The sequence below is a fragment of the Lissotriton vulgaris genome, chromosome 1_1 (assembly GCF_964263255.1).
Source record: "Lissotriton vulgaris chromosome 1_1, aLisVul1.2, whole genome shotgun sequence".
NCBI classification, from domain to species: Eukaryota; Metazoa; Chordata; class Amphibia; order Caudata; family Salamandridae; genus Lissotriton; species Lissotriton vulgaris.
In genome coordinates this window covers 349,275,430-349,302,574 of record NC_141685.1, presented here as the reverse complement: position 1 = coordinate 349,302,574, position 27,145 = coordinate 349,275,430, and the positions used below count along the sequence as shown (strand labels likewise).

Below are 27,145 nucleotides of genomic sequence, written 5' to 3'. Positions count from 1 at the left end.
GGCGAGACTGAGCAAAAATAAACGCACTTGTTTGGCACTATTTCCTGGGTTCCTCTCTTCGTTTGTCCATGGCTGCGTGAAACTTGGCAGCGTTGGAGGTTGGAGACGAGTTTTTCCTTTATATATATATATATATATATATATCCTCAGAGAAATTCACCTAAACATATGGTTAAAGTGCAGTTATGGTTGCAAATTAAAACTGAAAAAAACTCTCAAATTCACAAGCTATAGTTATGAGCACAATTCATAAATTGCACAACAACCATGAAGAAAATTGCTCTCACACCAAATTCAATGCATTTGACCTCACTATATTTATACTAATAAATAGCAACACCTACAAGTTAAAGTAATCAAGCAACAAACAATCAAACCAGTTAATGATGCTAAAATCATAGTAGTCTCAATTAAATTGGTAAGGGTAATCTGATATGTCATCTTATCTGTAGGAGGATTTACAACATTTGCAATTGCATCTGTTTAAAAGTCTGCATCGGACATAGCACCTTAGGAGAGTGTTTCCCAAACTGTATGTTAAGATCCACTGGTAAGTCGCAAGATGATTTTTGGTGGGTCACCAAAGTCCAGACAATTAACAAAGATGCATTTAGATTCTGTATTTATCTGTCATATTTACTGCACTTCAAAGAAAGAGGTCACATGCCAGACTATGTCTTCTGCTGCTTATTTTTATCAGGAGGGCTGGAATTTACAAATTTCCCTCACTCTGCAGTCAGAGAAAGAATAATAAAGTAAATTATGTGTCAGTCCTGCTGAGATACTTGAAGTGTGAAAGGAAAGCTGGGGGATATAATTTTTTCCTAACACAAATGAAAAGTAAATATCTATAAATCAACATTCCACGTTCAACAGTTAGGAGTTTTTGTAATTCTGTGTGGTGGAAACAAAGATTTTAGTAGGATCAGAACAAGCCAAGACACTTTGGGGCAGATTTATGTTAACTGGCGCATCCCCAGGGATGCGCCTGTTAATGTGCGCCACAGTGCGCCACAGCTCCGCCACCCATGGTGCGCCGTATTTACAATGCGGCGCACCATGGTGCAAGGCAGGGAAGATGCGTGACGCATCTTTCGGCGTACGGGCGGCGCATTGCTGGAGTAATGTGTCAAGTGCGACATGACTCCTGCAATGCACAGGGGCCACCCCTACATTGCATGGTGCATCACCCTTACGCCTGCTTCAAGCAGGCGTAAGGAATTGACGTAGAAAGTGACTACGTGAAATCTTGTAGATTTCACTGAGTCACTTACCAGGGGCGTTCCTACAACGGAATGCCCACCCTGCACCGGAACGCCTACATGAAACCTGACGCAGGTTTCATGTGGCGCAGGGCCTTACACCGTGACGCATCTCCATAGATGCGTCACGTTGTAAATGCCTCGTAGGGATGCACCACGTTTACGCCGCCTTGCGTGATGCAACAGCGGCGTAAACGTGGCGCAAGGGCCTCATAAATCTGCCCCTTTATATGGTGAGGCACAAATGATAGATATTCACTGAAACCCACACATTATTTGTGTGCGATATAGTTTTAACTATAAAACTGGATGTCTGTGAAAACTTAGTGACCACTTAAATGGAAATGACAATGCAGTACCCACGATGCTTTAGTTACATTAAAAAATCAATTGTCTCATGTCTATTAAAGCTAGAACGATTGAGAAAGATTTTCGAAATAAAAAGTGGGTCATGGTTCAAAAACGTTTGGGAAGCACTGCCTTAGGCTGGAACTAGAAGATTTAAAAGCATCCACCTGCCTCTCAAGATACCAGAGAAATATAAACAGAGTAGCATGTCTCCATTTTTTTTAATGTGGAAAAGAGCAATGGCAAAAACTCAATTGTCCTCGGTAGAACATAGAGAGGGTGTGACTTTAGCATATGCACTGCCTAGTCAACGTAGCTAATCTAAATGCTTGTGATTTTCTATGGTGATTTTAATGGGCATTGTCATTTTCACAGCTTTGTCTCTATTGTAAGCTCTATAAGAAACAGATGTGAACACCATAATACTCATAATACTACCAATCACTAGTATTTAGAAATATTCGTTAGTCTTGCCGACAGCCATACTTTGTACAGACAGTACAATCACACACAGGAAAAGGGAACAAATGGTCAGTTAACAACTGACTAGCATACATATACAATGTTTTTGTATAAAGAGACAACAGTCAAAAAAGTGATGTTCATCTGTTGGTGGCTATCCAAGATGAATCAACAGTGGAAGTTATTATTCATGGCAACAACACATCTGTCAGAAAACCTCTGTGTGTCTGCCACTGTCATCAGTACATGAGTGACTTTGAGAGAACTGATCAAATGATGCCTTCATATAATGCCAAAAGCAAACATGTAGCGTGCTACAATAAACGTGCCATGCAATTTTTGGAAATGAGATAGCACAACTCACATATCCTCCACAAGAATACATCAATGAACCAAAAGCTGAAATTTTTGACTTTTCACATTCGTTAAGTTAAAGTAAAGTTAAAAGATTTATAAAGCGCTCGTAGACTAAGCGGTTTCTTGGCGCTGAGTACGGGAGTGAGTAGAGTGTTGCCTACTCAGCAAAAGCTTGCAAGAAAAAAAAGGTCTTCAGAGCCTTGCGGAAATCCATGTAAAGAGCTGTGGTCCTAATGCTGAGGGGTAGGGAGTTCCAAAAAGAGGGGGCCAAGAAGGAGAAACTCATTCGTGTTGTGAGAAAGTGTACTATTAGTTGCAGGGCAGATAAGTCCTCACCAAGTAATAATGTCACAATTTTGTGTCAGGTCCAGTTAGGTCTCAATAATTTAAACCTGAGCTCAGCCCTTAGTAGCTGCAGCACAGAACAGGCAAGCGTAATTCAGAAGAAATCTGTAAACCATTGATCAGTACCAAAACATTTAAAAAGTAGAAAATGCAACACAAATAAAAATCTGACTGCAATTTCTAATAATTGAGTAAAATGTATCGATCAAATAGATACTAAAACGACAAAAATGGGATATCATAGACAGATTTTATTCAAGCTTAACGTAGAGGCAATATGTGAAGTATTTGTGCAACACTTCAAACAGGAATAAAATGAAAACAAACCACAAAAGGGATTCCACACAAAATTGTAAAAATAGAGTAGATTCTAATTATTAAACAAGCCCAAAGCGCCATAAAGTAAATCTGTAAAACCAGAGATATGCATTTTACAGATTTAGGAGAAAATGGCACCAAAAAGCCCAAATCGTCACTCGCTATCTAGTCTGGCGAGGCAGAGAGGAAGTCGCAAGTTCAGGCCTACTGCGACAGAGCACGGGTTGTATACAGGGACTAGGTTAGTCCTGCTGAAAACTTATCTTCTTAGTCCAGCGCAAAGAGTCCCATTCATGGTAGAGAGGGCCGCAAGGAGCAGGAAAAAGTTGCGGATGGTTATCGACATAACGCAAAGCATGCCCCGCTGTGGGCAGTCATCGCTGATGCAAGAAGATTGCTGTTGTCGTCATTGGTGATCGGGCTGGAGATTTGCAGCGGTGTTGCCCCCGAGCGGCTGATGCTGTAGCCCAAAGTTTCAGGTTGATGGAACGTTGTGTTGGCTGGATGTTAGAGCAACAAGGTTTTTGTGCCAAAGGACCCATTCACAGTCATGAAGACCCCAAAAACTTCGATTCAGCTCCACCTAGGCCACACCAAAGGGCCAGGACCTGAGGGACACCATTTAGGGTTCAGGGGCTTACTCTAGTTGGATCTGGGTGCTGGGTTAGGTGGTTGGGAGCCAGCCGACTAGCCATTAGAGTCCCTCTGAGAGTAGTGGGTTTAGGTGCAGCTTCAATCCTTTTGTTTCAAGCAGGAGGGCAACGAGGGAGCAGTTCGGCAAGGCAGTAATCCAGCAAGGTGGCAGTCCAGCAAGGCAGCAGTCCAGCAGAGTGGCAGTCCATTCCACAGCAGTGGAGTCTTTTTTGGTAGCAGAGCCTCCACAGGTCTACAACTGTACTGAAGAGGTGGTGTTTGAGATCCAATATATATCAGGTGCCTCCTTTGAAGTGGAAGAAACTTCTAGAGATTTCCCTTTGAAGTTCACATTTCCTGCCTCCCCTGCCCTGGCTCTAGACTAACTACAGGTAGTATGCAACGCCTTGTGTGGAGGTAGGACACAGCCTTTCATCCTGCCAGTGATGGCCCATCCAGGCACACTTGAGCTCTTTATTGTGTGTGGCTGTCTAGGACGAATACACAAAGCCCAACTTTCAGCTATTCCCAGAATGTGACCCAATGACAGGCTACAGGCACTAAATGGCTAAGGCAGGAAAATACCATCAGCATTCTGTCCATCATTTGTTTGCTGCAACACTTTTCACCCAAATTGGGATGGGTATGCCCAGACGTGGGTCCCTTGCTCACTGTGCCACTGTATTCAAGCTAACCTGGCTGAAGAAGGGTGACATACCCTGAAACTGGTCCCAGGATGCTTGTTTTTGGTCCAGGTAGGACCTGGCCTGGCAGTTCGGTCTGGACTGTTCCCATGAGGCACACGGTCAAGACTGATTTGCATATGGCTTGGTCCAAACTGGGGTGGCGTAGTGGGCAAAAGAACGATGGATTTAACCCAGATCTTTTGACTGGGGGAGAATGTTTGCATTGTCAGCATTTCGTCTATCATTTGTTTGCTGTAACACTTTTCGCCCTAAGTGGGATAGGTATGCCCAGAAGTGGGTCCCTTGCTCACTGTGCCACTGGATTCAAGCTAGCCTGGCTGAAGAAGGGTGACATCCCCTGAAACTGGTCCCAGGATGCTTCTTGTCAGTCCAGGTATGACCTGGTCTGGCAGTTCTGTCTGGACTGTTCCCATGAGGCACAGGGTCAAGACTGATTTGCCTATGGATGGGTCCACACTGGGGTGGCGTAGTGGGCAAAAGAAAAATAGATTTAACCCAGATCTTTTGACTGGAGGAGAACGTTTGCATTGTCAGCATTCCGTCCATTATTTGTTTGCTGTAACACTTTTCCCCCTAAGTGGGATGGGTATGTCCAGACGTGGGTCACTTGCTCACTATGCCACTGGATTCAAGCTAGCCTATCTGAAGAAGGGTGAAATACCCTGAAACCGGTCCCAGGATGCTTGTTTCCGGTCCAGGGAGGACCTGGCCTGGCAGTTAAGTCTGGATTATTCCCATGAGGCACCGGGGCAAGACTGATTTGCATATGACTGGGTCCAAACTGGGGTGGCATAGTGGGCAAAAGAACGATGAATTTAAAACAGATCTTTTGACTGGGGGAGAATATTTGCATTGTCAGCATTCCGTCCATCATTTCTTTGCTGTAACACGTTTCGCCCTAAGTGGGATAGGTATGCCCAGACTTGAGTCCTTTGCAAACTGTGCCACTGTATTCAAGCTAGCCTGGCTGAAGAAGGGTGACATACCCTGAAACCGGTCCCAGGATGCTTGTTTCCGGTCCAGGGAGGACCTGGGCTGGCAGTTCGGTCTGGACTGTTCCCTTGAGGCACAGGGTCAAGACTGATTTGCATATGGCTGGGTCCAAACTGGGGTAGCATAGTGGGTAAAAAAACAATGTATTTAACCTAGATATTTTGACTGTGGGAGAATGTTTACATTGTCAGCATTCCGTCCATCATTTGTTTGCTGTAACATCTTTCTAAAAGAGGCATTTTTAAAATTGTAATTTAAAGTTCGACTTTACCATTACAATTCCAAACACACCAAACATGAACTGGCTACCTGTTCCCATTTGGAAATTACAGCTGATTTCGTAAGTCAACTCCAATGTTATGCTATGGGGGAGGTGGACACATTTTACAGTATTTCGCTACCAAGACATATAAAAATTAAAGTATGTGTCCAACTTTTCAAATGCACTCCACCTTGCCCTCTAGGTTGTCTAGTGCCCACCCTAAGGGTGACTTAAATGCATTAAAAAGGAAAGTTTGGGCATAGCAAACGTTTTCTTCAGCAAAGCGGAAATGGCTTTTTAAAACTGCACACACAGGCTACAATGGCATTACTGAGACATGTTTAAAGGGCTGCTTAGGCGGGCGATACAATTAGGGCTTCAGGCCCAGTAGTAGCCTTTAATTTACAGGCCCTGGGTACAGGTTGTGCCACTTTATTACGGGCTTACAAGTAAATAAAAAATGCCATTTGGGTGTAAGCCATTAATAACATGTTTCAGGGAGAGAGCACAAGCCCTTTAGCACTGATTAGCAGTAGTAAAATGTGCAGAGTCCTAAGGCCAGTTATGGGGTGATCCTGCAGGGAGGGCCAGGTCCCACATAGTAGTGTACTTGTGGGCACCACTCAAGCATTAGGACTCACTCTCCCAAAAGCCAAATTGGTAAGCAGGAATCTTGGATAAAGTAGGCTTGTTGCAGCTTTTTTAGCCATGTAACTTAACATGAGCTCAGCCAACTGACCCTAGGAGTTTACTTCTTTGTCCTGGGTACAAGTGGTTGCAGGTTCAGTCCTTGTTCTGTCTTCCACAGGTCCAGCTATGTTCTGAGGAAGGTATCCAGGGGAGTCACATGTATGCCTGGCACTAGCTTGTGTGTGTTGGAGACTCCATGATCAATTGAGAAAAAGTTCCTCGGGGTAATCCTACCCACTTTGACATAATTTCTTTTAGGGATTTGCTGCAAATAATCCCTCAGCGCACCGTTCGGCAAAAATTAACAATACCGCACCTTTCTTCCCATAGGCAGAGCTCTGGGCATACCCCAGAGGTGTGTCCATGAAACTGATAGACACCGCTTGCCAAATAGTTCTGATGCAGCTTTTCCCCCCACTGGGTTTGGTGCCATTGTGACTACCTGAGCAATGGAAGGAGCAGGCGAAGGTGTGAGGTATATCTGTCCGTGACAGGGATACCCTTTTGAAGGTTATAAAGTTGTTGGACACATCCCCAAGCCAAGCTATCAGGAGGAGGTCACACTTCCTCCCAACCAAGAATCTTTTGTTCCCTTTTCTTGGAATCATTCATACCTCCTAGAAGGCCTCCAGTTGAATGTTGGGCATTAATTCCGAAAAGGCTACAAGAGCCTTTAGGCAGAAAAAGTGTGACTTTATAAAGTCATTATTTCTGAAACAGTTAGAAGAAAATAGGCTGTGGCATTAGGTATGATTTTGTTTAACTAGGAAAATCAGGGGTTGACATGTTTTTCTAGCTAGTGCCAATCTGAAGTTAGCTTTAATAAGTGTAATGAAGTAACAAAATTCTTTCTATGACAAAGCCAGCCTTGCTGCAGTGAAAACAGGTTTGTTGTATTTTTCTCTGTAAGGACTTGTAAAATTTCAAATACATAAGGCCTCCTTTTAAATGCTAAGGCTGGTAAGGCCTACCTTAGAGGTAACTTACTACTATTTAACTGGAAGGATTAAGCCTGACAAAAGGGTGTCTTTGATAGGTAGAATGACAGTTGTAAAATTGCTCAGTAAGGTTGCTATTGTAGTCCTAGAGTCATACTTTACATGGTCACATTAGTGTTGGTGTCACAATAAGAGCTGTAGTTTGCTAGTGACATTTAATTTACAGGCTGTGGGCACACAGGGTCTCACATACTAGGCCAGGGACTTATAGGTACGTTATATGCACCAATCAGGGATTTAAACCAATTTGATACGTTTTTAGGGTCAGAGCACAAGCACTGGGGCCTGGTTAGTTGCATCTTAGGGCTCGATTCCGATCCGGTAAAAAAATCCACCGTACGATTCGTATTCGTAGCCCTTTCCGTACGAATCGTACACGTCCGTCCGAGTCGCGTAGTACGATCCACATTCCGTGAATCCGTCCGAATCGTCGCGATCCGTACGTATTGCAAGGCTGAGACTGTGAACCGTACGACTCGTACACACGCCGTACGACCCGACGAGTACGATCCGGACCGGGGAATCAGGACGCGATTCGTACGGTCCACGTCAGGTAAGGGCGATTCGTACGGAAAAGTGCACGATTACATACACCCCGTACAGCGAGTACCCCCCCATGATTGCAGGGGTATGGCACATACCCCTGAGATCATGGGGTGTACGAGCCGTACCCCCATTGTACGATCGGTGTACGATCGGTGTACGAGCCGTACCCCCATTGTACGATCGGTGTACGAGCCATACCCCCATTGTACGATCAGTGTACGAGCCGTACCTCCATCGTACATGGGGTACGGCTCGTACACCGATCGTACATGGGGTACGGCTCGTACACCGATCGTACACCGATCGTACAATGGGGGTACGGCTCGTACACCGATCATACAATGGGGGTACGGCTCGTACACCGATCGTACATGGGGTACGGCTCATACACCGATCGTACAATGGGGGTACGGCTCGTACACCGATCGTACAATGGGGGTACGGCTCATACACCGATCGTACAATGGGGGTACGGCTTGTACACCGATCGTACAATGGGGGTACGGCTCGTACACCGATCGTACAATGGGGGTACGGCTCGTACACCGATCGTACATGGGGTACGGCTCGTACACCGATCGTACAATGGGGGTACGGCTCGTACACCGATCGTACATGGGGTACGGCTCGTACACCGATCGTACAATGGGGGTACGGCTCGTACACCGATCGTACAATGGGGGTACGGCTCATACACCGATCGTACAATGGGTGTACGGCTCGTACACCGATCGTACAATGGGGTCCCTATGCCTCTCAGGTAGTTTTCCAGAGAAATGGGGAAATAAACCATACAAGGCTACCAAGTCTGCGCTTGGAAATCTTCATTTGAAGAAGGACCTGGACCTTTATGCACAACTTTGCGTATCAGATATTCAGACATTTGAGAGATCTGGGGAACACCAATGTGGGTCAAGCCTTGTAGGTGCATAATTCTGTGTGAGGGAGTCTGGCAGAAATACCATGTTTTCAAAAGAAATGCTACAAATGTAACAGACATGTTCATCATGTTCTCCAGTATGAGAAAAACAAGGACCCCCTGGGTATCGACAATGTACAGATTCCTAGGGCAGGGTTGAACCAACTAAAGTAAAAACAATCTTAGGCCATCCACAAGATAAGTGACTATGAAGGCTGGGACCAGTGGAGAAAAAGAATTGTCAAAAACAAATGTATATATAAAAACAATATATTTAATTAACAGTAGATAAAAATCATATAGAGACTCACGCACATAGGTCAAACTATATGATACAATAAAATTATGACATAAACACTTATTAAATGCATACATCAAACATATTCAATAAAAACCAAATACATCATAGTAATAGTGCAAATAATGGGAATTTAGTATAAAAAGACTCTATGTCATCATGTTCTCCAGGCCATATATTTGGGGTAAGGGAGTTTGGGACTCAGAGATAGTATCCTTAGGATGCATAAATATGGGAATCTATATGGTCGTGGTAGATTCTCCAATGTCTCTGGTGCTGCTTACAAAGAAACAAGGAGATAAAACCTACACAAGCATTCAAATTTCGTCTTTGAGAGGTATTATTTCTGTGCACAGATGATCCTGACCCTTATGCACAACAATGCTTATAAGGTATTCAGACTATCTGGAGATGCAGCGGAACATCAATGTGGGTCAAACACTGGCAGGCTTATATTTCTATTCAAGGGTATACAGTCAAAATATCGAGTTTTTAATATCAATTTAAATTAATATCGAATTCAAAATGTAGAATGGACAAAATATCGAATGGACAGAATATAGACTACAAAAATGTAAAATGGACAGAATATAGAAAACAGAAATATAGAATGGACAGAATATAGACAACAAAAATATAGAATGGACAGAATATAGACAACAAAAATATCGAATTTGAGGAAAGTAAGTTAATATTAATTTTGTAATAATATCTAATTTTTTAAAGTATTTTTATGTTAGTATATGTGTGAAAAGTGTATATTTATCTTCTAATTTATTTTAATTAATTAATTTTATGGTATTTTATTTTTGCATAGTACAATTCTGTTGCGGGTTTATAGGGGAATAGGGTGGGAAGTAATTTAATTATAATTAATTAAATATGTTAATTTTAATTAATTGATTAATTGATAATGATGTTAATTTTATTAATTTATTTTCTGTAGTGGGTTGTGGGTTTATAGGGGACTAGGGTGGGAAGTAATTTAATTTTAATTAATTATTTTTATTTATTTATTTATTGGTGTTTATTTTGAATTAATTGATATTAAAATATTTAATTGGTAATTAAATAAAATATAATTGGTAATTCATTTTAATTAATTGATTAATTGATAATTATGTTAATTTTATTAATTTATTTTATGTTGCAGATTGTGGGTTTGTAGGGGAATAGGGTGGGAAGTAATTTAATTATAATTAAATACATCTTTTAATTTATTTATTGTTTTCTGTTCAAATTTTTAATTATTTTTAATTGTTAACTAATTAATTGATAATTGGTAAATAATTTGTATTAATAGGTAATACCTTTTAATAATTATTTTTCTTTGTTTTTTTAATTGATTAATTATTATATTATTTAAATTGTTAATTACTTTTAATTAATTTGTAATTGGTATTAATATTTAATTTATGTTTATTTATATATGAAGTATTTACTTTCCCTACTGTTGCACTCTCTGGAGTTGGAATAGTAATTTTTGCCCCTACGCTATCCAACGCTTTTCCTACTGTTGCACTCTCTGGAGTGGGAATAGTAATTTTTACCCCTAGCTATCCAACGCTTTCCCTACTGTTGCACTCTCTGGAGTGGGAATAGTAATTTTTACCTCTATGCTATCCAACGCTTTCCCTACTGTTGCACTCTCTGGAGTGGGAATAGTAATTTTTACCCCTACGCTATCCAACGCTTTCCCTACAGTTACACTCTCTGGAGTGGAAAAAGTAATTTTTACCCCTACGCCATCCAACGCTTTCCCCACTGTTGCACTCTCTGGAGTGGAATAGTAAATTTTACCCTGCCGCTATCCAACGTTTTCCATACTGTTGCACTCTCTGTAGTTGGAATAGTCATTTTTACCCCTACGCTAGCGAACGCTTTCCCTACTGTTGCACTCTCTGGAGTGGGAATAGTAATTTTTACCCCTACGCTATCCAACGCTTTCCCTACTGTTGCACTCTCTGGAGTGGGAATAGTAATTTTTACCTCTATTCTATCCAACGCTTTCCCTACTGTTGCACTCTCTGGAGTTGGAAAAGTAATTTTCACCCATACGCTATCCAACGCTTTCCCTACTGTTGCACTCTCTGGAGTGGGAATCGTAATTTTTACCCCTACGCTGTCCAACGCTTTCCCTACTGTTGCACTATTTGGAGTGGGAATAGTAAATTGTACACTGCTGGTATCCAATGTTTTCTCTACTGTTGCACTCTCTGGAGTTGGAATAGTAATTGTTACCCCTACGCTATCCAACTTTTTCCCTACTGTTGCACTCTGTGGAGTGGGAATAGTAATTTTTACCCCTACGCTATCCAACGCTTTCCCTACTGTTGCACTCTCTGGGTTTGGAATAGTAATTTTTACACTTCCGCTATCCAATGCTTTCCCTACTGTTGCACTCTCTGGAGTTGGAATAGTAATTTTTACGCCTACACTATCCAACACTTTCCCTACTGTTGCACTCTCTGGAGTGGGAATAGTAATTTTTACCCCTACCCTTTCCAACTCTTTCTCTACTGTTGCACTCTTTGCAGTGGGAATAGTAAATTCTACCATGCCGCTATCCAACGTTTTCCCTATTCTTGCAGCCTCTGGAGTGGGAATAGTAATTTTTACCCCTACGCTATCCAACGCTTTCCCTACTGTTACACTCTCTGGAGTGAGAATAGAAATTTGTACCCCTACGCTATCCAATGCTTTCCATACTGTTGCACTCTCTGGAGTGGGAATAGTAATTTTTACCACTACGCTATCCAACACTTTCCCTACTGTTGCACTCTCTGGAGTGGGAATAGTAAATTTTACCCCTACGCTATCCAACGCTTTCCCTACTGTTGCACTCACTGGAGTGGTAATAGTAAATGTTACCCTTTCCGCTATTCTACGGTAAAAATATTGTAATTTTTTTATTAATATTACGTTTATATATATATATGTATTAACAAAGAATTTGTATGTTTTTTTTCTTACATTAATTATTTATTATTATTTAAGTATTTTAAGTATGTTTAAGTTAACTATATTTATTTTTTCATTAATTTTTAATTAATTTAAAGCATTTTAAAAAATTCGATATTTTGACTAACTATATTTTTTACATCGATAATTTTTTATTCGATATTTTTGTACTTACCTGTTTGGAGATAGGAGGTCGATATTTTGGTATTCTATATTTTTTCCTCGATATTTTTGTAATTCGATATTGTTGACATCAATATTGTTTCAGTGATCCCTATTCAAGGGGTACTCTTAAGAATTAGGATGTCTTGCAAAACAAATTAATAAAAATCTGTCAAAAGTTATGTGGAGCTTGTTCTTCCCTCCAGCCAATCAGAGAGTGGTAAGTCTAGCATCCAATGAAAGATAAGTTAGGATGTTTAGATGTTAAAAATATATATGATTGTGGTATGTATCTATAAGGGCCAGGGATGATACCTGAGACCAAAAGACAGGCTTTCAGTTGCTATCCTTTATTACAAATGAACTACTGCCAGTTTATCCCCTGGGGCCACCCTGAACTCACAGGAAACCCATACAGATCTGGTATTCCTACACACATTAGGAACAGGGGATCCTAATATGGGGAAAACCCAGACAGACACCAATGATACTTGGAAATTTACTTGGCAATTGTATGCTTCTGTGTTGTGTCTGTGTGGTAATTTGCTTATTCAAGTTTCTTTTCATGTTTACATATACTCACCTGTCAATGCAAATCTGGACAGTGGAACTGCAGACCTTACCTACATTATTCATTGCTCACTCCCCTCAAACTTATAATTAAGGCTCCCTGTTTTTCATTTTTACTCATTTTTACAGATAAATAAAGTCAGAAAAACATTTATTTAGTTATCTGTATTTATATATAAATGTGGATAAAAACGGAAATTAGGTGCTTAGGCCAATAACTAGGTGGATTGATAGGGGTTAAAAAAAGAATGTTAGTAATGAGGCTTAAACAGCAGTAGATATGCACAAGGCTGATACTGAAATGTACATATTTTCATGTGCATTGATTTATCATCTGCGGTTGTTCATATCACTAAAAACTAGAAGGCATTCAAGCATGACTGCATATTTATTGGTTAAATAAATGTGTAAATATACTAATTTCAACTTTATGTTTTTCACAAAACCCATAAATATAAATATGGATAAATTCCCATTAAAGTTGATAAAAAAGAAATATGGCTAAATACAGATCGAAGTGTCCAAATAATAAATACCATAAAACCTGAAGTCCTGCTTATAATACAAGCTGTGATGTTTTGCCATCCGTTCAGGCATCTCTACATAGCAACTCTTTAATGGTCTCAGAAGACTTAGTGCCAGATGTAGGTAAATGGCATTTACCGATTCGTAAATACCGAATTTTACCGATTCGGTATTTACAAATCGGTAAATGCCATGTAGGTAAATATTTGGTAACAATTACCTTGAGGCCCATATGAATCAATCGCAATTACCGAATCGGTAAATACCGATTCGGTAAAATTACCGAATAGTCAAGGGTGGCAGGGTGGAACTTTGACACCCTGTTGCACCCCTGATTCAGGCTTGTGTGCCATGTGACACACATACATGACCTTAGGGCATGTATGTGTGCCACATGGCACAGGTGTACATGCATAGATTTGCATATACACAGGTATTCGTTATTTACCACCAACTAATAGTTGGTGGTAAATAACGAATCCTTAAGGCCCTGTGGCACTGTTTTCAGTGCCACCTACATCTCAAATTACTGATTCTGTAAATTTCTCCCCTCCTTCCTTCAAGAACAAATTGGTCCTCTCCTTTTACGGTTACCTGATTCTTACCACGATAAAAAAAATATTACATCAAAGAATAAAGGGGCAAATTAGCAAGAACCTCATTAAATTATCACAGTTTTAGCTGCAGGAAACTGCCGCTAAAACGGCGATAATTGGCTTGCTAATATGCGTTATAGAATTCCAATAGAAGGCCAGGTTAGATGTCCTGCACATCTAACCTGGGCTTCTATTGGAATTCTATAACACATATTAGCAAGCCCATTATTGCTGTTTTAGCGGCAGTTTCCTGCCACTAAAACGGCGATAATTTTAATGAGGTTCTTGCTAATATGCCCCTCAGTTATTTAGGGAAGGCAGCAAATATCCAGTGATCTACCAAGTACACAGGTGTCAGAGTGTCTATCATTTCAACAGAGCAAAGGGTCGAATTATCTCCACTAGTAATCTAAAAATGGATGAAATATAAGAACATTGTGGGTCTCCTGATAAAACTGTGGATGCGCTACAGTATGAGTGAGCAATTCAGGAAGTGACAATATGCTTGTGGAAGAAAACAATATCATTAGGCTCTTCTTTTAATATCCCACTTCCAAATTGAACTCAATACTACCATTATGGATACTATGAAGATGGTCAAGATGTAAGACAGAATTACTCCTTTCCACCCATCTATGTATTTTATAATGACCTCTCACACAATGATAGTGGCAAAAGGTACTGGCTGAGGGTTTTCCAGTTGAGGAAAGGTGGATGATGTAATCATATGGGTCATTCACCAAATCTATCCAGGGCATGAATCGTAGCAAAACTGGAATGTTTTAGGAATGCCATAAGATATAAAGTCAATACTGATAAATAAGGGCCTTCAACATTGAGAATTCACTTGGAAGATGTGTTCCTACAGAGAATAGGTTGGCCTACAGAAGCTTTCTGACATGCAGTCATGAGACAGACCTACATAGTTCGCATCCATGAAATTTATTTTAAAATGTGACAGTCTTCTAAAATATTGTTGAGAAAAATATAGGAGCAGACTTACAAGAAAGTGACGCATCTGTAAGATCTGAAAAGAAAGCATAAAAAAGAGATTCGGATCCCTGCAACAAGACAATGGTGATTCTCCAATTAGCATACAGATATCTTGACTTCATTAAAGAAAATTGAGGCTGACATTATTTTCTTACTGCCCCAACATACAGCCCTTCAAAGAACATAAAATACATCATAAATTATGCAATCCAGTTTTAAAACTTTCAAAAATATATATTATTCCTTGTTACAATGCGTAGCCATCTTTTAGGCTGCAACAAAAACAAAAGATACTCCTTGGCTTGACTGGAACATATTCTTAAAGCAGAGAGTTTTCTGAAAGAAAGAAGAAACCAAGTGACACCACAAAAATTCTTATTGAAGTAAATAATCATTTACCTCTGTAAAGAAATATCAAGTTAATTATACAATTATAATAAACAATAGTGAACAATGAAACTAAACTAATTGGGAGTGGTGGGTGGGATAATATTAGCCTCCGTTGTCTGTAAAGAAATCAAGGTTCTCTCTGTATGCTAATTGGAGAATCGCCATTTCATTTCAAGACCAGAGGCTACCATTATGCATGTTAAAAGCTCCCCAGTGCCACGCTACTTACATCCTCCACTGGTGTAAGGTAAAAGTTTGCAAAAGTGCTAGCACTTAACCATTCGTCCACTTTTAGAATGTCTGCAAGTGTACCACCTGCCCAAAACACTTTACTAGCCATCGCACCCCTAGAAGAGTATGTACCGAACCCGTACAGATAAATTCCTGCCTCAGACACCACTGATCTTTCCCGCTGAGAAATAGAAGCCGTTGAAAGTGCCCTACAGGGTTTTATTTAGAAAATTAACAACGGATCCTCACCATCTGGTTCAAATTCCATAACTCTTTGTTCATAAACTCTCATGCACGTCACTACACACAATTTCTTGCAGTAATTGAAAAAGGGATAGAATAAGCTTTCAGACATTGTTTTAGTCCTTTTCCAAATCTCAAAGTAGACCTCATCCGGGAAATAAAACGTGTTGCAAACTTCTAATGCCTTAACATTTGCCACTCTTCGAAAAGAGATTAGACATAGCAAAGTTGCTAACTTCTGTGTGCCGTGCCCGTTTATGTATTTTATGTTCTGCCTATATAGCTGGGCCCGCCCCGTGCTGTGCTCCTTTGACGCGCGCCACCACCACCTGCTTAGACTGAATGGAGACAGTCTCGGCAGGGGAGTGCTGCTGGGCGATTTGCAGAACCCCTAGGGGCCCAGCCACCACCACAGTGGAGTCTAAAGAAAAGGTAAGGGCGGGTCACATGCGCGTGTATTGTTGTCAAAAATACATATTGGGCCTTATTTATGAAGGACTTGCGCCGCCGGTGCGTCACTTTTTCCCATGTTAAAAGTGACGCACCGGCGGCGCAACTCCTTCATAAATAAGGCCCATTGTTTTTAAGCAAGAAAACGTGTAATCAAGCATGGTGCTCTCTTCAATACTCATCATGTGAAAATATCAGGACCATTTCAGAACCTTCTCTGTCGGCATATGAGACAGCCACCATATTGGTAATAGTAAGTACTTGTGTGCTAGTATCGTGAACACAAAAAACTAAATAAGGGACAATCTGTGCCCTCGGGCCTTGAACTTTGGCATCATTGTTAGCAGGTTAATAATAACGAAGGAATAACAAAACTATATATACACAGCTCCCTAAGTGGCAAGATAAACATTATGTGTGGCAGATATAAATCAAAACGTATTGCTAATGTTGGCGTTGCATAAACATTAACATGTCATGAGTGTAACTGCCAGACGTCTCTCTGAATGTAAACGCGCACAGCATCCTCCATCAGCAGGTCTCCGTGGCATGCAACGCCTGAATTCCCATCTATAATCGGAATGTTCTATTATATGAGTTCATGTATAAATGAGCATGTTAGTGTTAGTGTAAGATGAAAAGATAAAGAGATGAAAAAATAATGATTACCTTAAATGGTGGCCCGATTGATTGCTGCATAAAAAGAGTTCTTTGAAAAACATTGGTTTGTATGTGAATGGGTGTTTTGGTGTAAGATCCAGGTAAAAAATGCCCTACCCTAAAGCGCACAATTAAACTAAAAAAATCAAATTATCGTTAATCACGAACCAGGAGTGCATTACCTAGCAATTGAGTATTAATTCTTCTTGCACGTGTAATTCATAAGCCCTGATTCTGCTCACCACAGATACTTTCTGAAAGTTGTGGAAAGCAAAAGTGCAGCTTGACATGTGCTATATGTACACACACAGTTGCACTGAACACTGATAACAGATGTTTATTGTTACCCAAATCAATGGCACGCATTGAGACGTTGCTCACTGGGCTGAGGAGTTGGCTGATGGGAAAGTGGTGGAAGGAAACATAGTCTATTTTCAAGGGGGTGTCGGAGGGGGTAGGGTCCCTAATCATAACACAACATCAAAAGTGTAATAACGTAACAACACAACTAGAACTGAGCACAACAAAAATGTAAAACCAGAATGCAACACAGCAACCACTGTACAGAGTAACAATTTCATATTGCAAGAATGCAAACATAAAAATACAACACAAATTGTGACAAAATGCCATTAAGTAAACATACACAAACATTCTGGTCTCACATTACCAACTCCATAAACTTGCTTTTAGAATAAAGTGGTAACATGTGTTTACGCCAAGCATTGGCTTAATTTACTACCAAAGACATGAAATAGCCACAGTCAATAATTTTATGTTATCCGGCCCAGGGACTTATTTTTCAGCATCAGATTTTGTGCCAGAACAAAAGAAAAAGCAAAAAGAAACAGGAAGAACAAGATAGGAAAACAGTAACAAGATTGAAAAAAGACAGAAAATGTGTGGAACAGGAATGCATTCGGGGTAATCGAGATTAGCGGGCCTTGGAATTCGGTAGTCACAGCATTTGGCAGTGGGATCCTCAGACAAACTTTGGGCACCTAACTAATTTTAACCTTATATAAATGCTCTGATTTTTATTTTACATTATATACATGAATCACTGAATGAATCACTGAAAAGGTTCACTTGTGTGACTTCTTTGTAGAAACAGACCAAGTAGATGGAAATCATTAAATTCAATAGATGCGACATGTACAGCGGTTGTCCTCACCATTACAAACTTCACTCTCCCGTTCCAAAATCTGCAGCTCTTAGCCTAGGGCCCCCTTGCTTCCGCCCGCCATTGACTACTGTTGTCTTGAATAACAACTTAGCAAAACCACCTGATCGCCTGGCTAATAAGGAAACATTTCGCCCCGCCTGTAATGTGTTACTCTTGCTCGGCGTTCTGTGTGCCCATGAGCTTAATAATGTAGTTCAAGGTTATGGTTTGCATATGGCCAGTGCATGGAGTGGACGCTGGCTGAGTGTTCAAGCATCGTTCGACACAGCCACCCAGGCGCGCAATGCCCATTGGACTCAAAGGGCTTCAGCCCCCCCCCGTCGTGTGTGGCACCATCGGGATGAGACAGCTTCCCGGACACACACAGCCGCACCCGAGTACTTCACAGGTCTTTTAAAGACCTTTTGCTTGTTAATGAGGCTTTGATGTCACCCCCCCCGCTTAGTGCCCCTGCAGCTCCACTCTGCCTTTTGCTTGAAGAATCAAACCCCCCCCCCCCGATTTTTTTTAAGTCCCCCCCAACATTTGACTCTAGTTGTGCCTCTGCCGCCCCATCAGTTCACAAGCCAAGCACTGGAAGAAGGTGCCGCACGCCTTCCCCCGAGCTCTCTCCCATGGCCGCCAGCCAACAAAATGTCCAACAGTAAGCACTCTTCAGAGAGTCCGATGCGCAGGGGATATCGCCAAGGCCCCCCTTGCACTGTCAGGAACCCATGTTCCTTAGCCCTTGACCGAAGGCAAGGAAAAACGCCCCAGGTCCCTCTGAACCAGGGGCGCGGCCCTGCCGGTTACAACCTTATCTCCTGTAACAGTAAAATTTAAAGTTTCATGTTAAAATAAAAATAAAAAAGTAACATATTTTCTATGTAGTTCTTAGTTCTTAACTTCTTACAATCTTTTACCTCCGACCTTGCAGAATTTAATTTTTCTTCTATGGCCTTTGTAAATATAGGACTTAAATTTGCAAACGTTACTAAGGATTCTGTATGGTCCAGTTATTTGCCCACTGTGCCCACTGGCGGACTCGGAGCAGAGGAGGTCCATGCGGTAAGTCGTGAGGGGGTGACACCATGAGTTACCCGCAGCAGGTGACACCAACCCTAGTGACGCCACTGTTGAATTGTGCCAGATTAGGTCATGCTCGGGATCTGGCCTCCAGCTGTAATACCATCTATCTGGAATGTCAATCTGCTGGCAAATAGATCTACATGAAAGGTACCCCACACAGCCTGAATATTTCTGAAATACACTGAAGTCAGCTTCCAGTCCCTGTTGTTCCTCAAAAATCTTGGGTTCTAGTCTGCTCTCTTGTTCTGATGACTTGGGATAAACTCTACTTTCAAAAGAATTTTCTGATCCCAACAAAAAAAACAAGGGGCATATTAGCAAGAACCTCGTTAAAATGATCGCCATTTTAGCAGCAGGAAACTGCCACTAAAACGGCAGTAATGGGCTTGCTAACATGCGTTATAGAATTTCAATAGAAGCCCTGGTTAGATGTGCAGGACATCTATCCTGGGCTTCTATTGGAATTCTATAACACATATTTGCAAGCACATTTAATTTTAATTTTAATTTAAATTTTAAGAATACTCATATTTCTTTTGGGTCATTAGTCTAGATCTTGTTTAGATTCAGTTTTGCTTTTACTACAGTCTTACCTCGGTATTATAAGGAGGTTTGTGTGCAGGACGGCCGTCTGTCCTTTAATTTAACTATAGAAAAATAAACAGATTATTTTAACCTATTTTACTAATTGGATCTCTAAGGGCCAAACAATCTCTTATCTCTCACCAAAAAGAGTCCAAGAACTCCCAAGATCTAGACTAATGACCCAAAAGAAATATGAGTATTCTTTTCAAACAAATGTGTTGGGCAGATAGAATAAAATGTTTAGAGAGCAGAAACGTATTGAATGTACAAAACAAATAGGTTTGTGTGGTAAAGACTGAGGGTTCGTCTTTTAAATAAAAAAATGAATGTTTAGAACCAAAAAGCGAATACAGTAGCATCTGTAATAAGTGTTTTAAATTTTGTTTTATCTAGATTGTTTTTAATAATGAAAAAAGTGTCCTGAAGAAGGTGACGATTTCTTTCACCAAAACGCCGCGTCAACATATATTTTTCTACTCATTAATTGTTTTATGATGTAATTGTTTTTATGAATAAAATGATGTTTTTATGAACATAATCGAAAAACTTAACAAATAAACAAGATATATAATTTATTTCTTTGCTTTTCTGCCCTTCATTGTATCCTGTTGATCATTATCTGTAATTTAAATACTGTATGATTTGTAAATTTGTTAATCTGATTGAAACTCTAAGCCCCGCTCATATCAGTTCCTTTACTCAAGATCTTTTTGAGATGCTAGTCTCACAAAAATAAGGAAAAGGGAAATTTCGATTTTTTGTTCACATACAAACCCATTCCCTTTTCTACAAAGGGTTCCTCCCAATGTATTTTTAATAAAATAATGACACTACAACATAGGCATTACAACGCATACCATTACAACACATAACATTGGAGTTACAATAGTAATTTTTAACCCCTACACTATCCAACACGTACCCTACTGTTGCACCCCCTGGATTTAGAATAGTAATTTTTACCCCTGCACTATCCAACACTTACCCTATTGTTGCACCCCCTGGAGTTAGAATAGTAATTTTTACCCCTATACTATCCAATACTTACCTTAAATGCGATGTAATGGTATGCGTTGTAATGGCATGCGTTTTAAAGGTAGTATGAGATGTAATGGAATGCATTGTAAAGGTAGTTTTTTAAAATGGGATGTAGTGTCATGCGATGTAATGGAATGCGTTGTAGTGGATGTTGCGATGTGAAAACTGCGTTTTAAATGTATGCGTTGTAACATCATACATTCCCAAGACTTCTGGGACAGCACAGAAAATCTTGGAACTTCACCAGTGTAGACCACCAGCACATTTCCATAAGGTTCTACTTGCCACTGACCAACTTGTTACTTCAGGGATGGCGTGAAGCTTTCTTTTACCTGTAGTCACACAGGAGGTCAGCTAACTGACCCTTGGAGTCCCCTTCTCAGTCCTGGGTATAAGTGTTAGCAAGTCCAGCCCATCACATAGGTCACAGACAACAGGTCCACTCCTTTCTGTTCATTCACAGGACAAGATGTGTTCTGAGGGCTAGAGTGGTGGTTCTACTTTTGTGAAATTCTATATCCAGTGGGTGTGGGTGGTTAACAGACACTCCATAACCAATTATTAAAAGGTTCCCAAAGGCGACTCCTTCCTCTTTTCCAGCACATCCTATGTGCCTTACTGCAATCTATCTATCTTTCACAGTGCCCCAGTCTCAGGGAAATCCAATATGGCAAAACCCTACTGCCCCGGAAGGGACATGTGACAAATTGAAAAGTGTGTCAATTGTAATGAACAGTTCCTTCCCACTTGACCACTCCAAAATGGTTCTGAGCCAGCTCCCTCCTTCACTGAGACTGAAGCCAGGCTGACTAAAGTTTAGACAGTGTTCAAAAGATTCCTCTTTTCCAGGATTCCCTTATCACTAAACTTTAAAGGTATAGTTCTCTTCTGATCCCTTTGAAGTTAGTAAGTTGCTGGACCCTCCTTAATTGCCCTTCTTAGGTTAACCTGTGCCACACACCTCACCAAAGCCACTCTGCCAGGTTAAAGTTGCTGTCTCTACTCTGGGAACAATATTTCACACTATTTAGTCTACTACAGTTTCAAACAGAAAGTATAATCTTCTAAAAGTTACTGTTCCTGTATATTTATCAAACCACACCATTGAATTGGCCTTTTGGTAAACATTAAAAATAGTGGTTGAATAAACTTCGTAGCTGGTTTTAAACTAAAATACAAAACAATAGTGTGTTTATTATACTTTACCCTTTCTTATGGAATCAGCCACAGCATTATACAATGAAAATTGTTTTTAAGAGCTAATCACTGTTGAAATATAACAACCCAAATTTCTTGCATGTTCGACTGTTTAACACTGTGAATTCTACAGTTTGAGCTTCAAGGCTGACTTAGGGGTGCCATATGTATGGTATATATGTTGGGGTTTTGTGTCAAATAGTTATTTTCACAGGCTCATCTGCAGATTTATAGGCTACAACAGTTAGCCTACATACGTAGACCTGAAGTCATCCTGCAGGTTTAAAGACTGCAGCAGACAGCCTACACATGGAGCCTAAATGCTTTCCAGGGGATGGCACAATATGTGCTACAGTCGATTGGTGGCATTTAACTTCCATGCCATGTGTGTATTATTGTGCAACATTTTCTTGAGTCTTCAGGATAGTTACATGTGTCAATTGGGGATAAGCCAATTCTAGCATGTTTTAATGATTAGAACACATGCACTTGGGACTGGACATCATGGCTGCAGTGCACAGAGTTAAAAAATCATCAGCATCAGTCCACAGGAAATGGGAGGCATTTATTATTTACATATGAGTTACAAGAAAATTACCATATTTTTAACCAGAATAGCGAACTTCATATTCTAAATAACATTGCAAATAAATGTGTCTCCAGATCACCAGTCTTCTAATTAATTAGGTTTGGCTACTCATTTATTCTGTGCAAGGAGGGCAACAACATTATTTCTGAGCACAAGGTTCATAAGACAATTAAATAAACCACTGTCTACACTATTTAATTTGGATGCAAAGCATTCATTTGTTTATTTAACTTCAGAAGGCAACTGATCATACAAGTTCCAGCTTTGGAGAAGGGAGGGAAACACAAAATGTGTTTATATTGTTCTGTACCCCTTCTGTGTGTAACTACAAATGTAATCCATGCCAATAGTTATTATACAAATTAATGGCTGAGAACTAATTTTGAGTTTGTCTATCACACTGCTTAGTATTGATTACTAACTTTATGGAATTGTTTCCTCCATGTGTTGTTTCTGAAGTTTTAGTTGAATGTTCAAGGTGATGGGCTTCCATGTGTTGTTTCTGAAGTTTTAGTTGAATGTTCAAGGTGATGGGCTTCCCTAGGTTTCATGCTTTTGACTTCTTTCATACTCATCCCGCATCAATGTCCCATGGCAGTCCTGATTGTGCTCTTGCATTACTTTAAACAAACAATTTACGCTGATAACTAGGTGCTGCTCTGTGGGTGGAATCCTGGTAATTCACCCGAGGCACTGTTTATCTCAAGGTTTTTTTATCTGCAGTTATCCTACTGAAAGAGAGAGGTTGTTTCACTGAAACGCATTTGCGGTGTCAGGAGTCTGAAATCTATTCCAGGATAAACCTGAGAGAGCCTCCAGGATAATATTAAATAATAATTTATCACAGGAGCCTCTTATTGACTCATTTTCCTGTTCTTAATCAAAATTCTATTTTTGACATCACATGTGATTCAGCTTTGGCTGATATTAAAATCTTGTGCACAGCCGCATTCATGATGACATCTGTCATACAGACCAATAGAACAAAACTACCCTAGGATATACAGCTAGCTATCACTAAACAAACAAATTCTGCAATCAAAACTGCACACTACGTAACACTAGCCGCAGTCTGTGCAGGTAACAGTGGTGCAGCAGTGGGGCCACGTGGGGGGGATTTCGAGGGACGATGCAGAGGGAAAATGAAATAAATAATAAATTTTCACTCGCCATCGTCCCTCGAGATCCCCCCTCACGCGGACCCACCGCCTCACCGCTGTTACCTGCATGGACCACGGCTGCATAATACCGAAACATCAATTAGAAAAGCGAAACGGTGAGGGCCCGATTCACTGAACTAACTTAAGACAAAATCCTAAACTTACTACTTTTGGTATTCACAGAAGTTAGGATTTTGTCTTAAAACAGACTTAAGACAGAATCCTAACTTAAGTCTGTCTTAAGTTTGTCTTAAGTCTGTCTTAAGACAAAATCCTAACTTCTGTGAATACCAAAAGTAGTAAGTTTAGGATTTTGTCTTAAGTTAGTTCTGTGAATCGGTCCCTGAGAGTTCAGCTGAAGACCTTGGGCGAATAATGGCTGGAATATTGTTTGTCTTTGTGTTTCTCACTTTGTAATTTAGAACATTCTACCCTCATAGGGCAGAATTTTCCAATAACCTTAAACTTCTGCCTCGGGCTATACCGATTGTTAAAGGCCCTCACCTTATTACTCATGTATCCATCAGTTGTGGACTACAATGCTATAGTATTGTTTCTCCTGCTATGTCAAGTTACCAGGATTTTCATCCTCATAAGTACTACAATGCTGTAAGTGTTCATTTATAAATACTTAAACACAGCATGTGGGTTCTTCTGCATACAGTAGGGACTGTGGGTTTCCGTCATATAACACGTACTTTTTTTCATCTAGTATTGAAGTGTTTTCTACCAAGCATTAAATGTAGAATTTGTTACCTGCATTTTGCTCAACAACTGTGAATAAAATGTTAACAATTTAAAATAGTAAAATATGAACTCTCTGCTGGACTTTTTAATCTCAGCTCATAGCAAAAATTAAGCATTTTGTGCCAGCAATAGGAAATTTGTTGAAATGGTGTTGTGAACTTGTCAGACATAATAAAGAACAATGTCTGACACTCTTTAATTCATCTGTGTTGACTAGTATTCTCCTGAAGTTTGGTTGGGCGAAATTGCCCCAAAATTCGAATCACCTTTTATGCAGGTATGAAGTTCCAGGCCCCATGGTGGTTTTTCGATCACTTCTGACATTACGATTTAAATCCAGAAGGAGAAAGTTTGTTTACAGTTGGATTAAGTTGCTTGCATATAGGTGTCTGGTTATCCTACTTAACTAAAATTCCAGCTGACTCAGAGTGTATGTTTGACCTGGTTATTGCTCTCAGATAGTTTATCTTGCTTCTTTTATTTATCCGGTAGATTTCCCTTGCTTTTTCATTGTGATTATGTAGATCAGTTTTCAAGTGAACCCAACTGGGGAACTGGAATGTTTACCAGAATTAATCTGCTACAATATAGTAATTTGGGATAAATTGAAAAACTCATAAAGGCAGATTGAAGATTTTGCAGCATTTTACTGCATTTCCACACCTGCATTTAAAGTGAATGGAAGAGGACGTTTATTGTCTTTTAACAGAGTCCTTGTTTTCTGTTTTTTCCAATTATAATGAATAAGTAAAAAAATATGTCTGCTCCCCTTATAACCATGCTTGGCCCATGCGTCTTACATTGAGATAATTAATAATCGGTTAAGGTGGGAAAAACAAGGCTAAAGATGAATTGCAACGCGCTCTTCTCCCCTCTTCAGAGAACCAGCCTGGAGTTTTATATCGACATCCACGCCCACTCCACCATGATGAACGGCTTCATGTACGGCAACGTCTTCGAGGAGGAGGAAAGGTTCCAGCGACAAGTCATTTTTCCGAAGTTGCTTTGTCAGAACGCAGAAGATTTCTCCTTTGTAAGTTCTTTCTGGTTATTTTTTTCATTCGCATATCCCTTCGTTACCGGTAGAAGAAGGATCTCTGGTAGTTTGGTGAAATTAGACGTTTCAAGCTCCAGGGAGCATTGCATCTATTTTTGTAGAAACTGCGCTGCCTACAGTGCCATCACTTAGAACCATGGGGCCTCATTAATGAAGCCCTGCGTCACTTTTACGCCGCCGGTGCGTCACTTTTTGTGACGCACCAGAGGCGTAAAAAATGCGGCTTGTTGCGCCATATTTACAAAGTGACGCATCTAGATAGATGCGTCACTTTGTAAACCCCTGCGCCACATTATACCTGCGCCAGGTATAACGTATGGAGGGGGGAGGTCTGACGCAAGAAAGGGTCATAGAAGTGATGCAGTGAAATCTATAATATTTTACTACGCCATTTCTAGGCCTCACAGCAGGCGTAAGACTGACGCAGGCCCTTTCACATGGGGCCTGCCCCATGTGAAAGGACACATTGCTGGAGTTGCGTCACTTTTGTGCCACACATTCCTGCAATACGTCACTTTTGCGCCATACAGATTCGTCAGAAATACTGACGTATCTGTAACTCCTTGCGCCATGATGTGTCATACTGTAAATATGACGCATCATTGGTGTCGCAAGGAGTGCGCAGTGTAAAGTGACGCATCGCTGCTTTCATGCAGCGATGCGTCACTTTTCATAAATGTGGCCCCATGAGTCTTATTTACAAGCCCCTTGCGCCACCCATATATCACTTTTCCCATGTTAAAAATGAAGCAAAAGTGGCGCAAGGGGCTTGTAAATAAGCCCCCATATGTATGGCAAAGTGGCGCAGCGCATAGCAGCAAGTCACCTGCTGTGCTGCACAGCATCACTGTGAAAGGGTAGAAATGCATCGTATTTAAGACATACGAAGCATTCCTGTCCTTTCCCCCTACGCTGGTGCACAAAAGCTGACTAGCGCCAACGCCGGCACCCTTGCACCACGGTACAAGGGTGCCTGAGTTTCATGCACAATTCTTTTTGTGCAGGAAGGGGCATCTTCCTGCACAAAAATAATCTCTAGCAGCATATTACTCCTTTTATGTCTGCTGCAGAATACAGCACAAATAGAAAGAGGGAGTAAAGAGGAGAAATAAAGATACTCCTCTTCGTTACGCTTCTCCTGGGAAGGTGCAGCATTTGGAGCATTCCCAGGTTTGGTAAGTCTGGAAAGGCGTCAAAAACCATGAAAGTTGTGTGGGAAATACCCTTGCGTGGCTTCAAATATAAGACTTAAAGATGGCGTCGCTCTTGCATGCCATCTGCGTCGCTCTTGCACCATGCTGCGTAGTGCAAGAGTGACACAAAGCGGGTCATAAATATAGCCCTAACATTGTAGCTCTATAAGGGCAGGGCTTTAAGTGGGATGAAAACACTCTCAAAGAAGTGTGGCATGTGTAATTAAGGGAGTGGTTTAAACATATAAGATTGCAATCCATTTTTACTATAGTATGCCGCTGAACTGGTATTTTGCTGCCTCTTTCTGTGTTTGCACCCGAATACAATACAACAGCTGACATTACATCAAAAACAAGCCAGGACTATTGGCTTCGTCAGTGGTTGTTAGTTGCATAAGATAAATAA

The 27,145-nt window shown here is 40.6% G+C and overlaps 1 protein-coding gene across 1 annotated transcript in view; it reads left to right on the top strand.

Annotated features, from left to right (window-relative positions):
• LOC147747165 (cytosolic carboxypeptidase 6-like) overlaps positions 1-27,145 on the top strand; it is a 2,097,334-nt gene that overhangs the window by 1,283,835 nt on the left and 786,354 nt on the right. Inside the window, exon 4 of the mRNA XM_086936177.1 lies at positions 25,370-25,522. Within this exon, the coding sequence (XP_086792303.1) occupies positions 25,370-25,522 (153 nt within the window). The remainder of the gene's footprint in view (positions 1-25,369; positions 25,523-27,145) is intronic.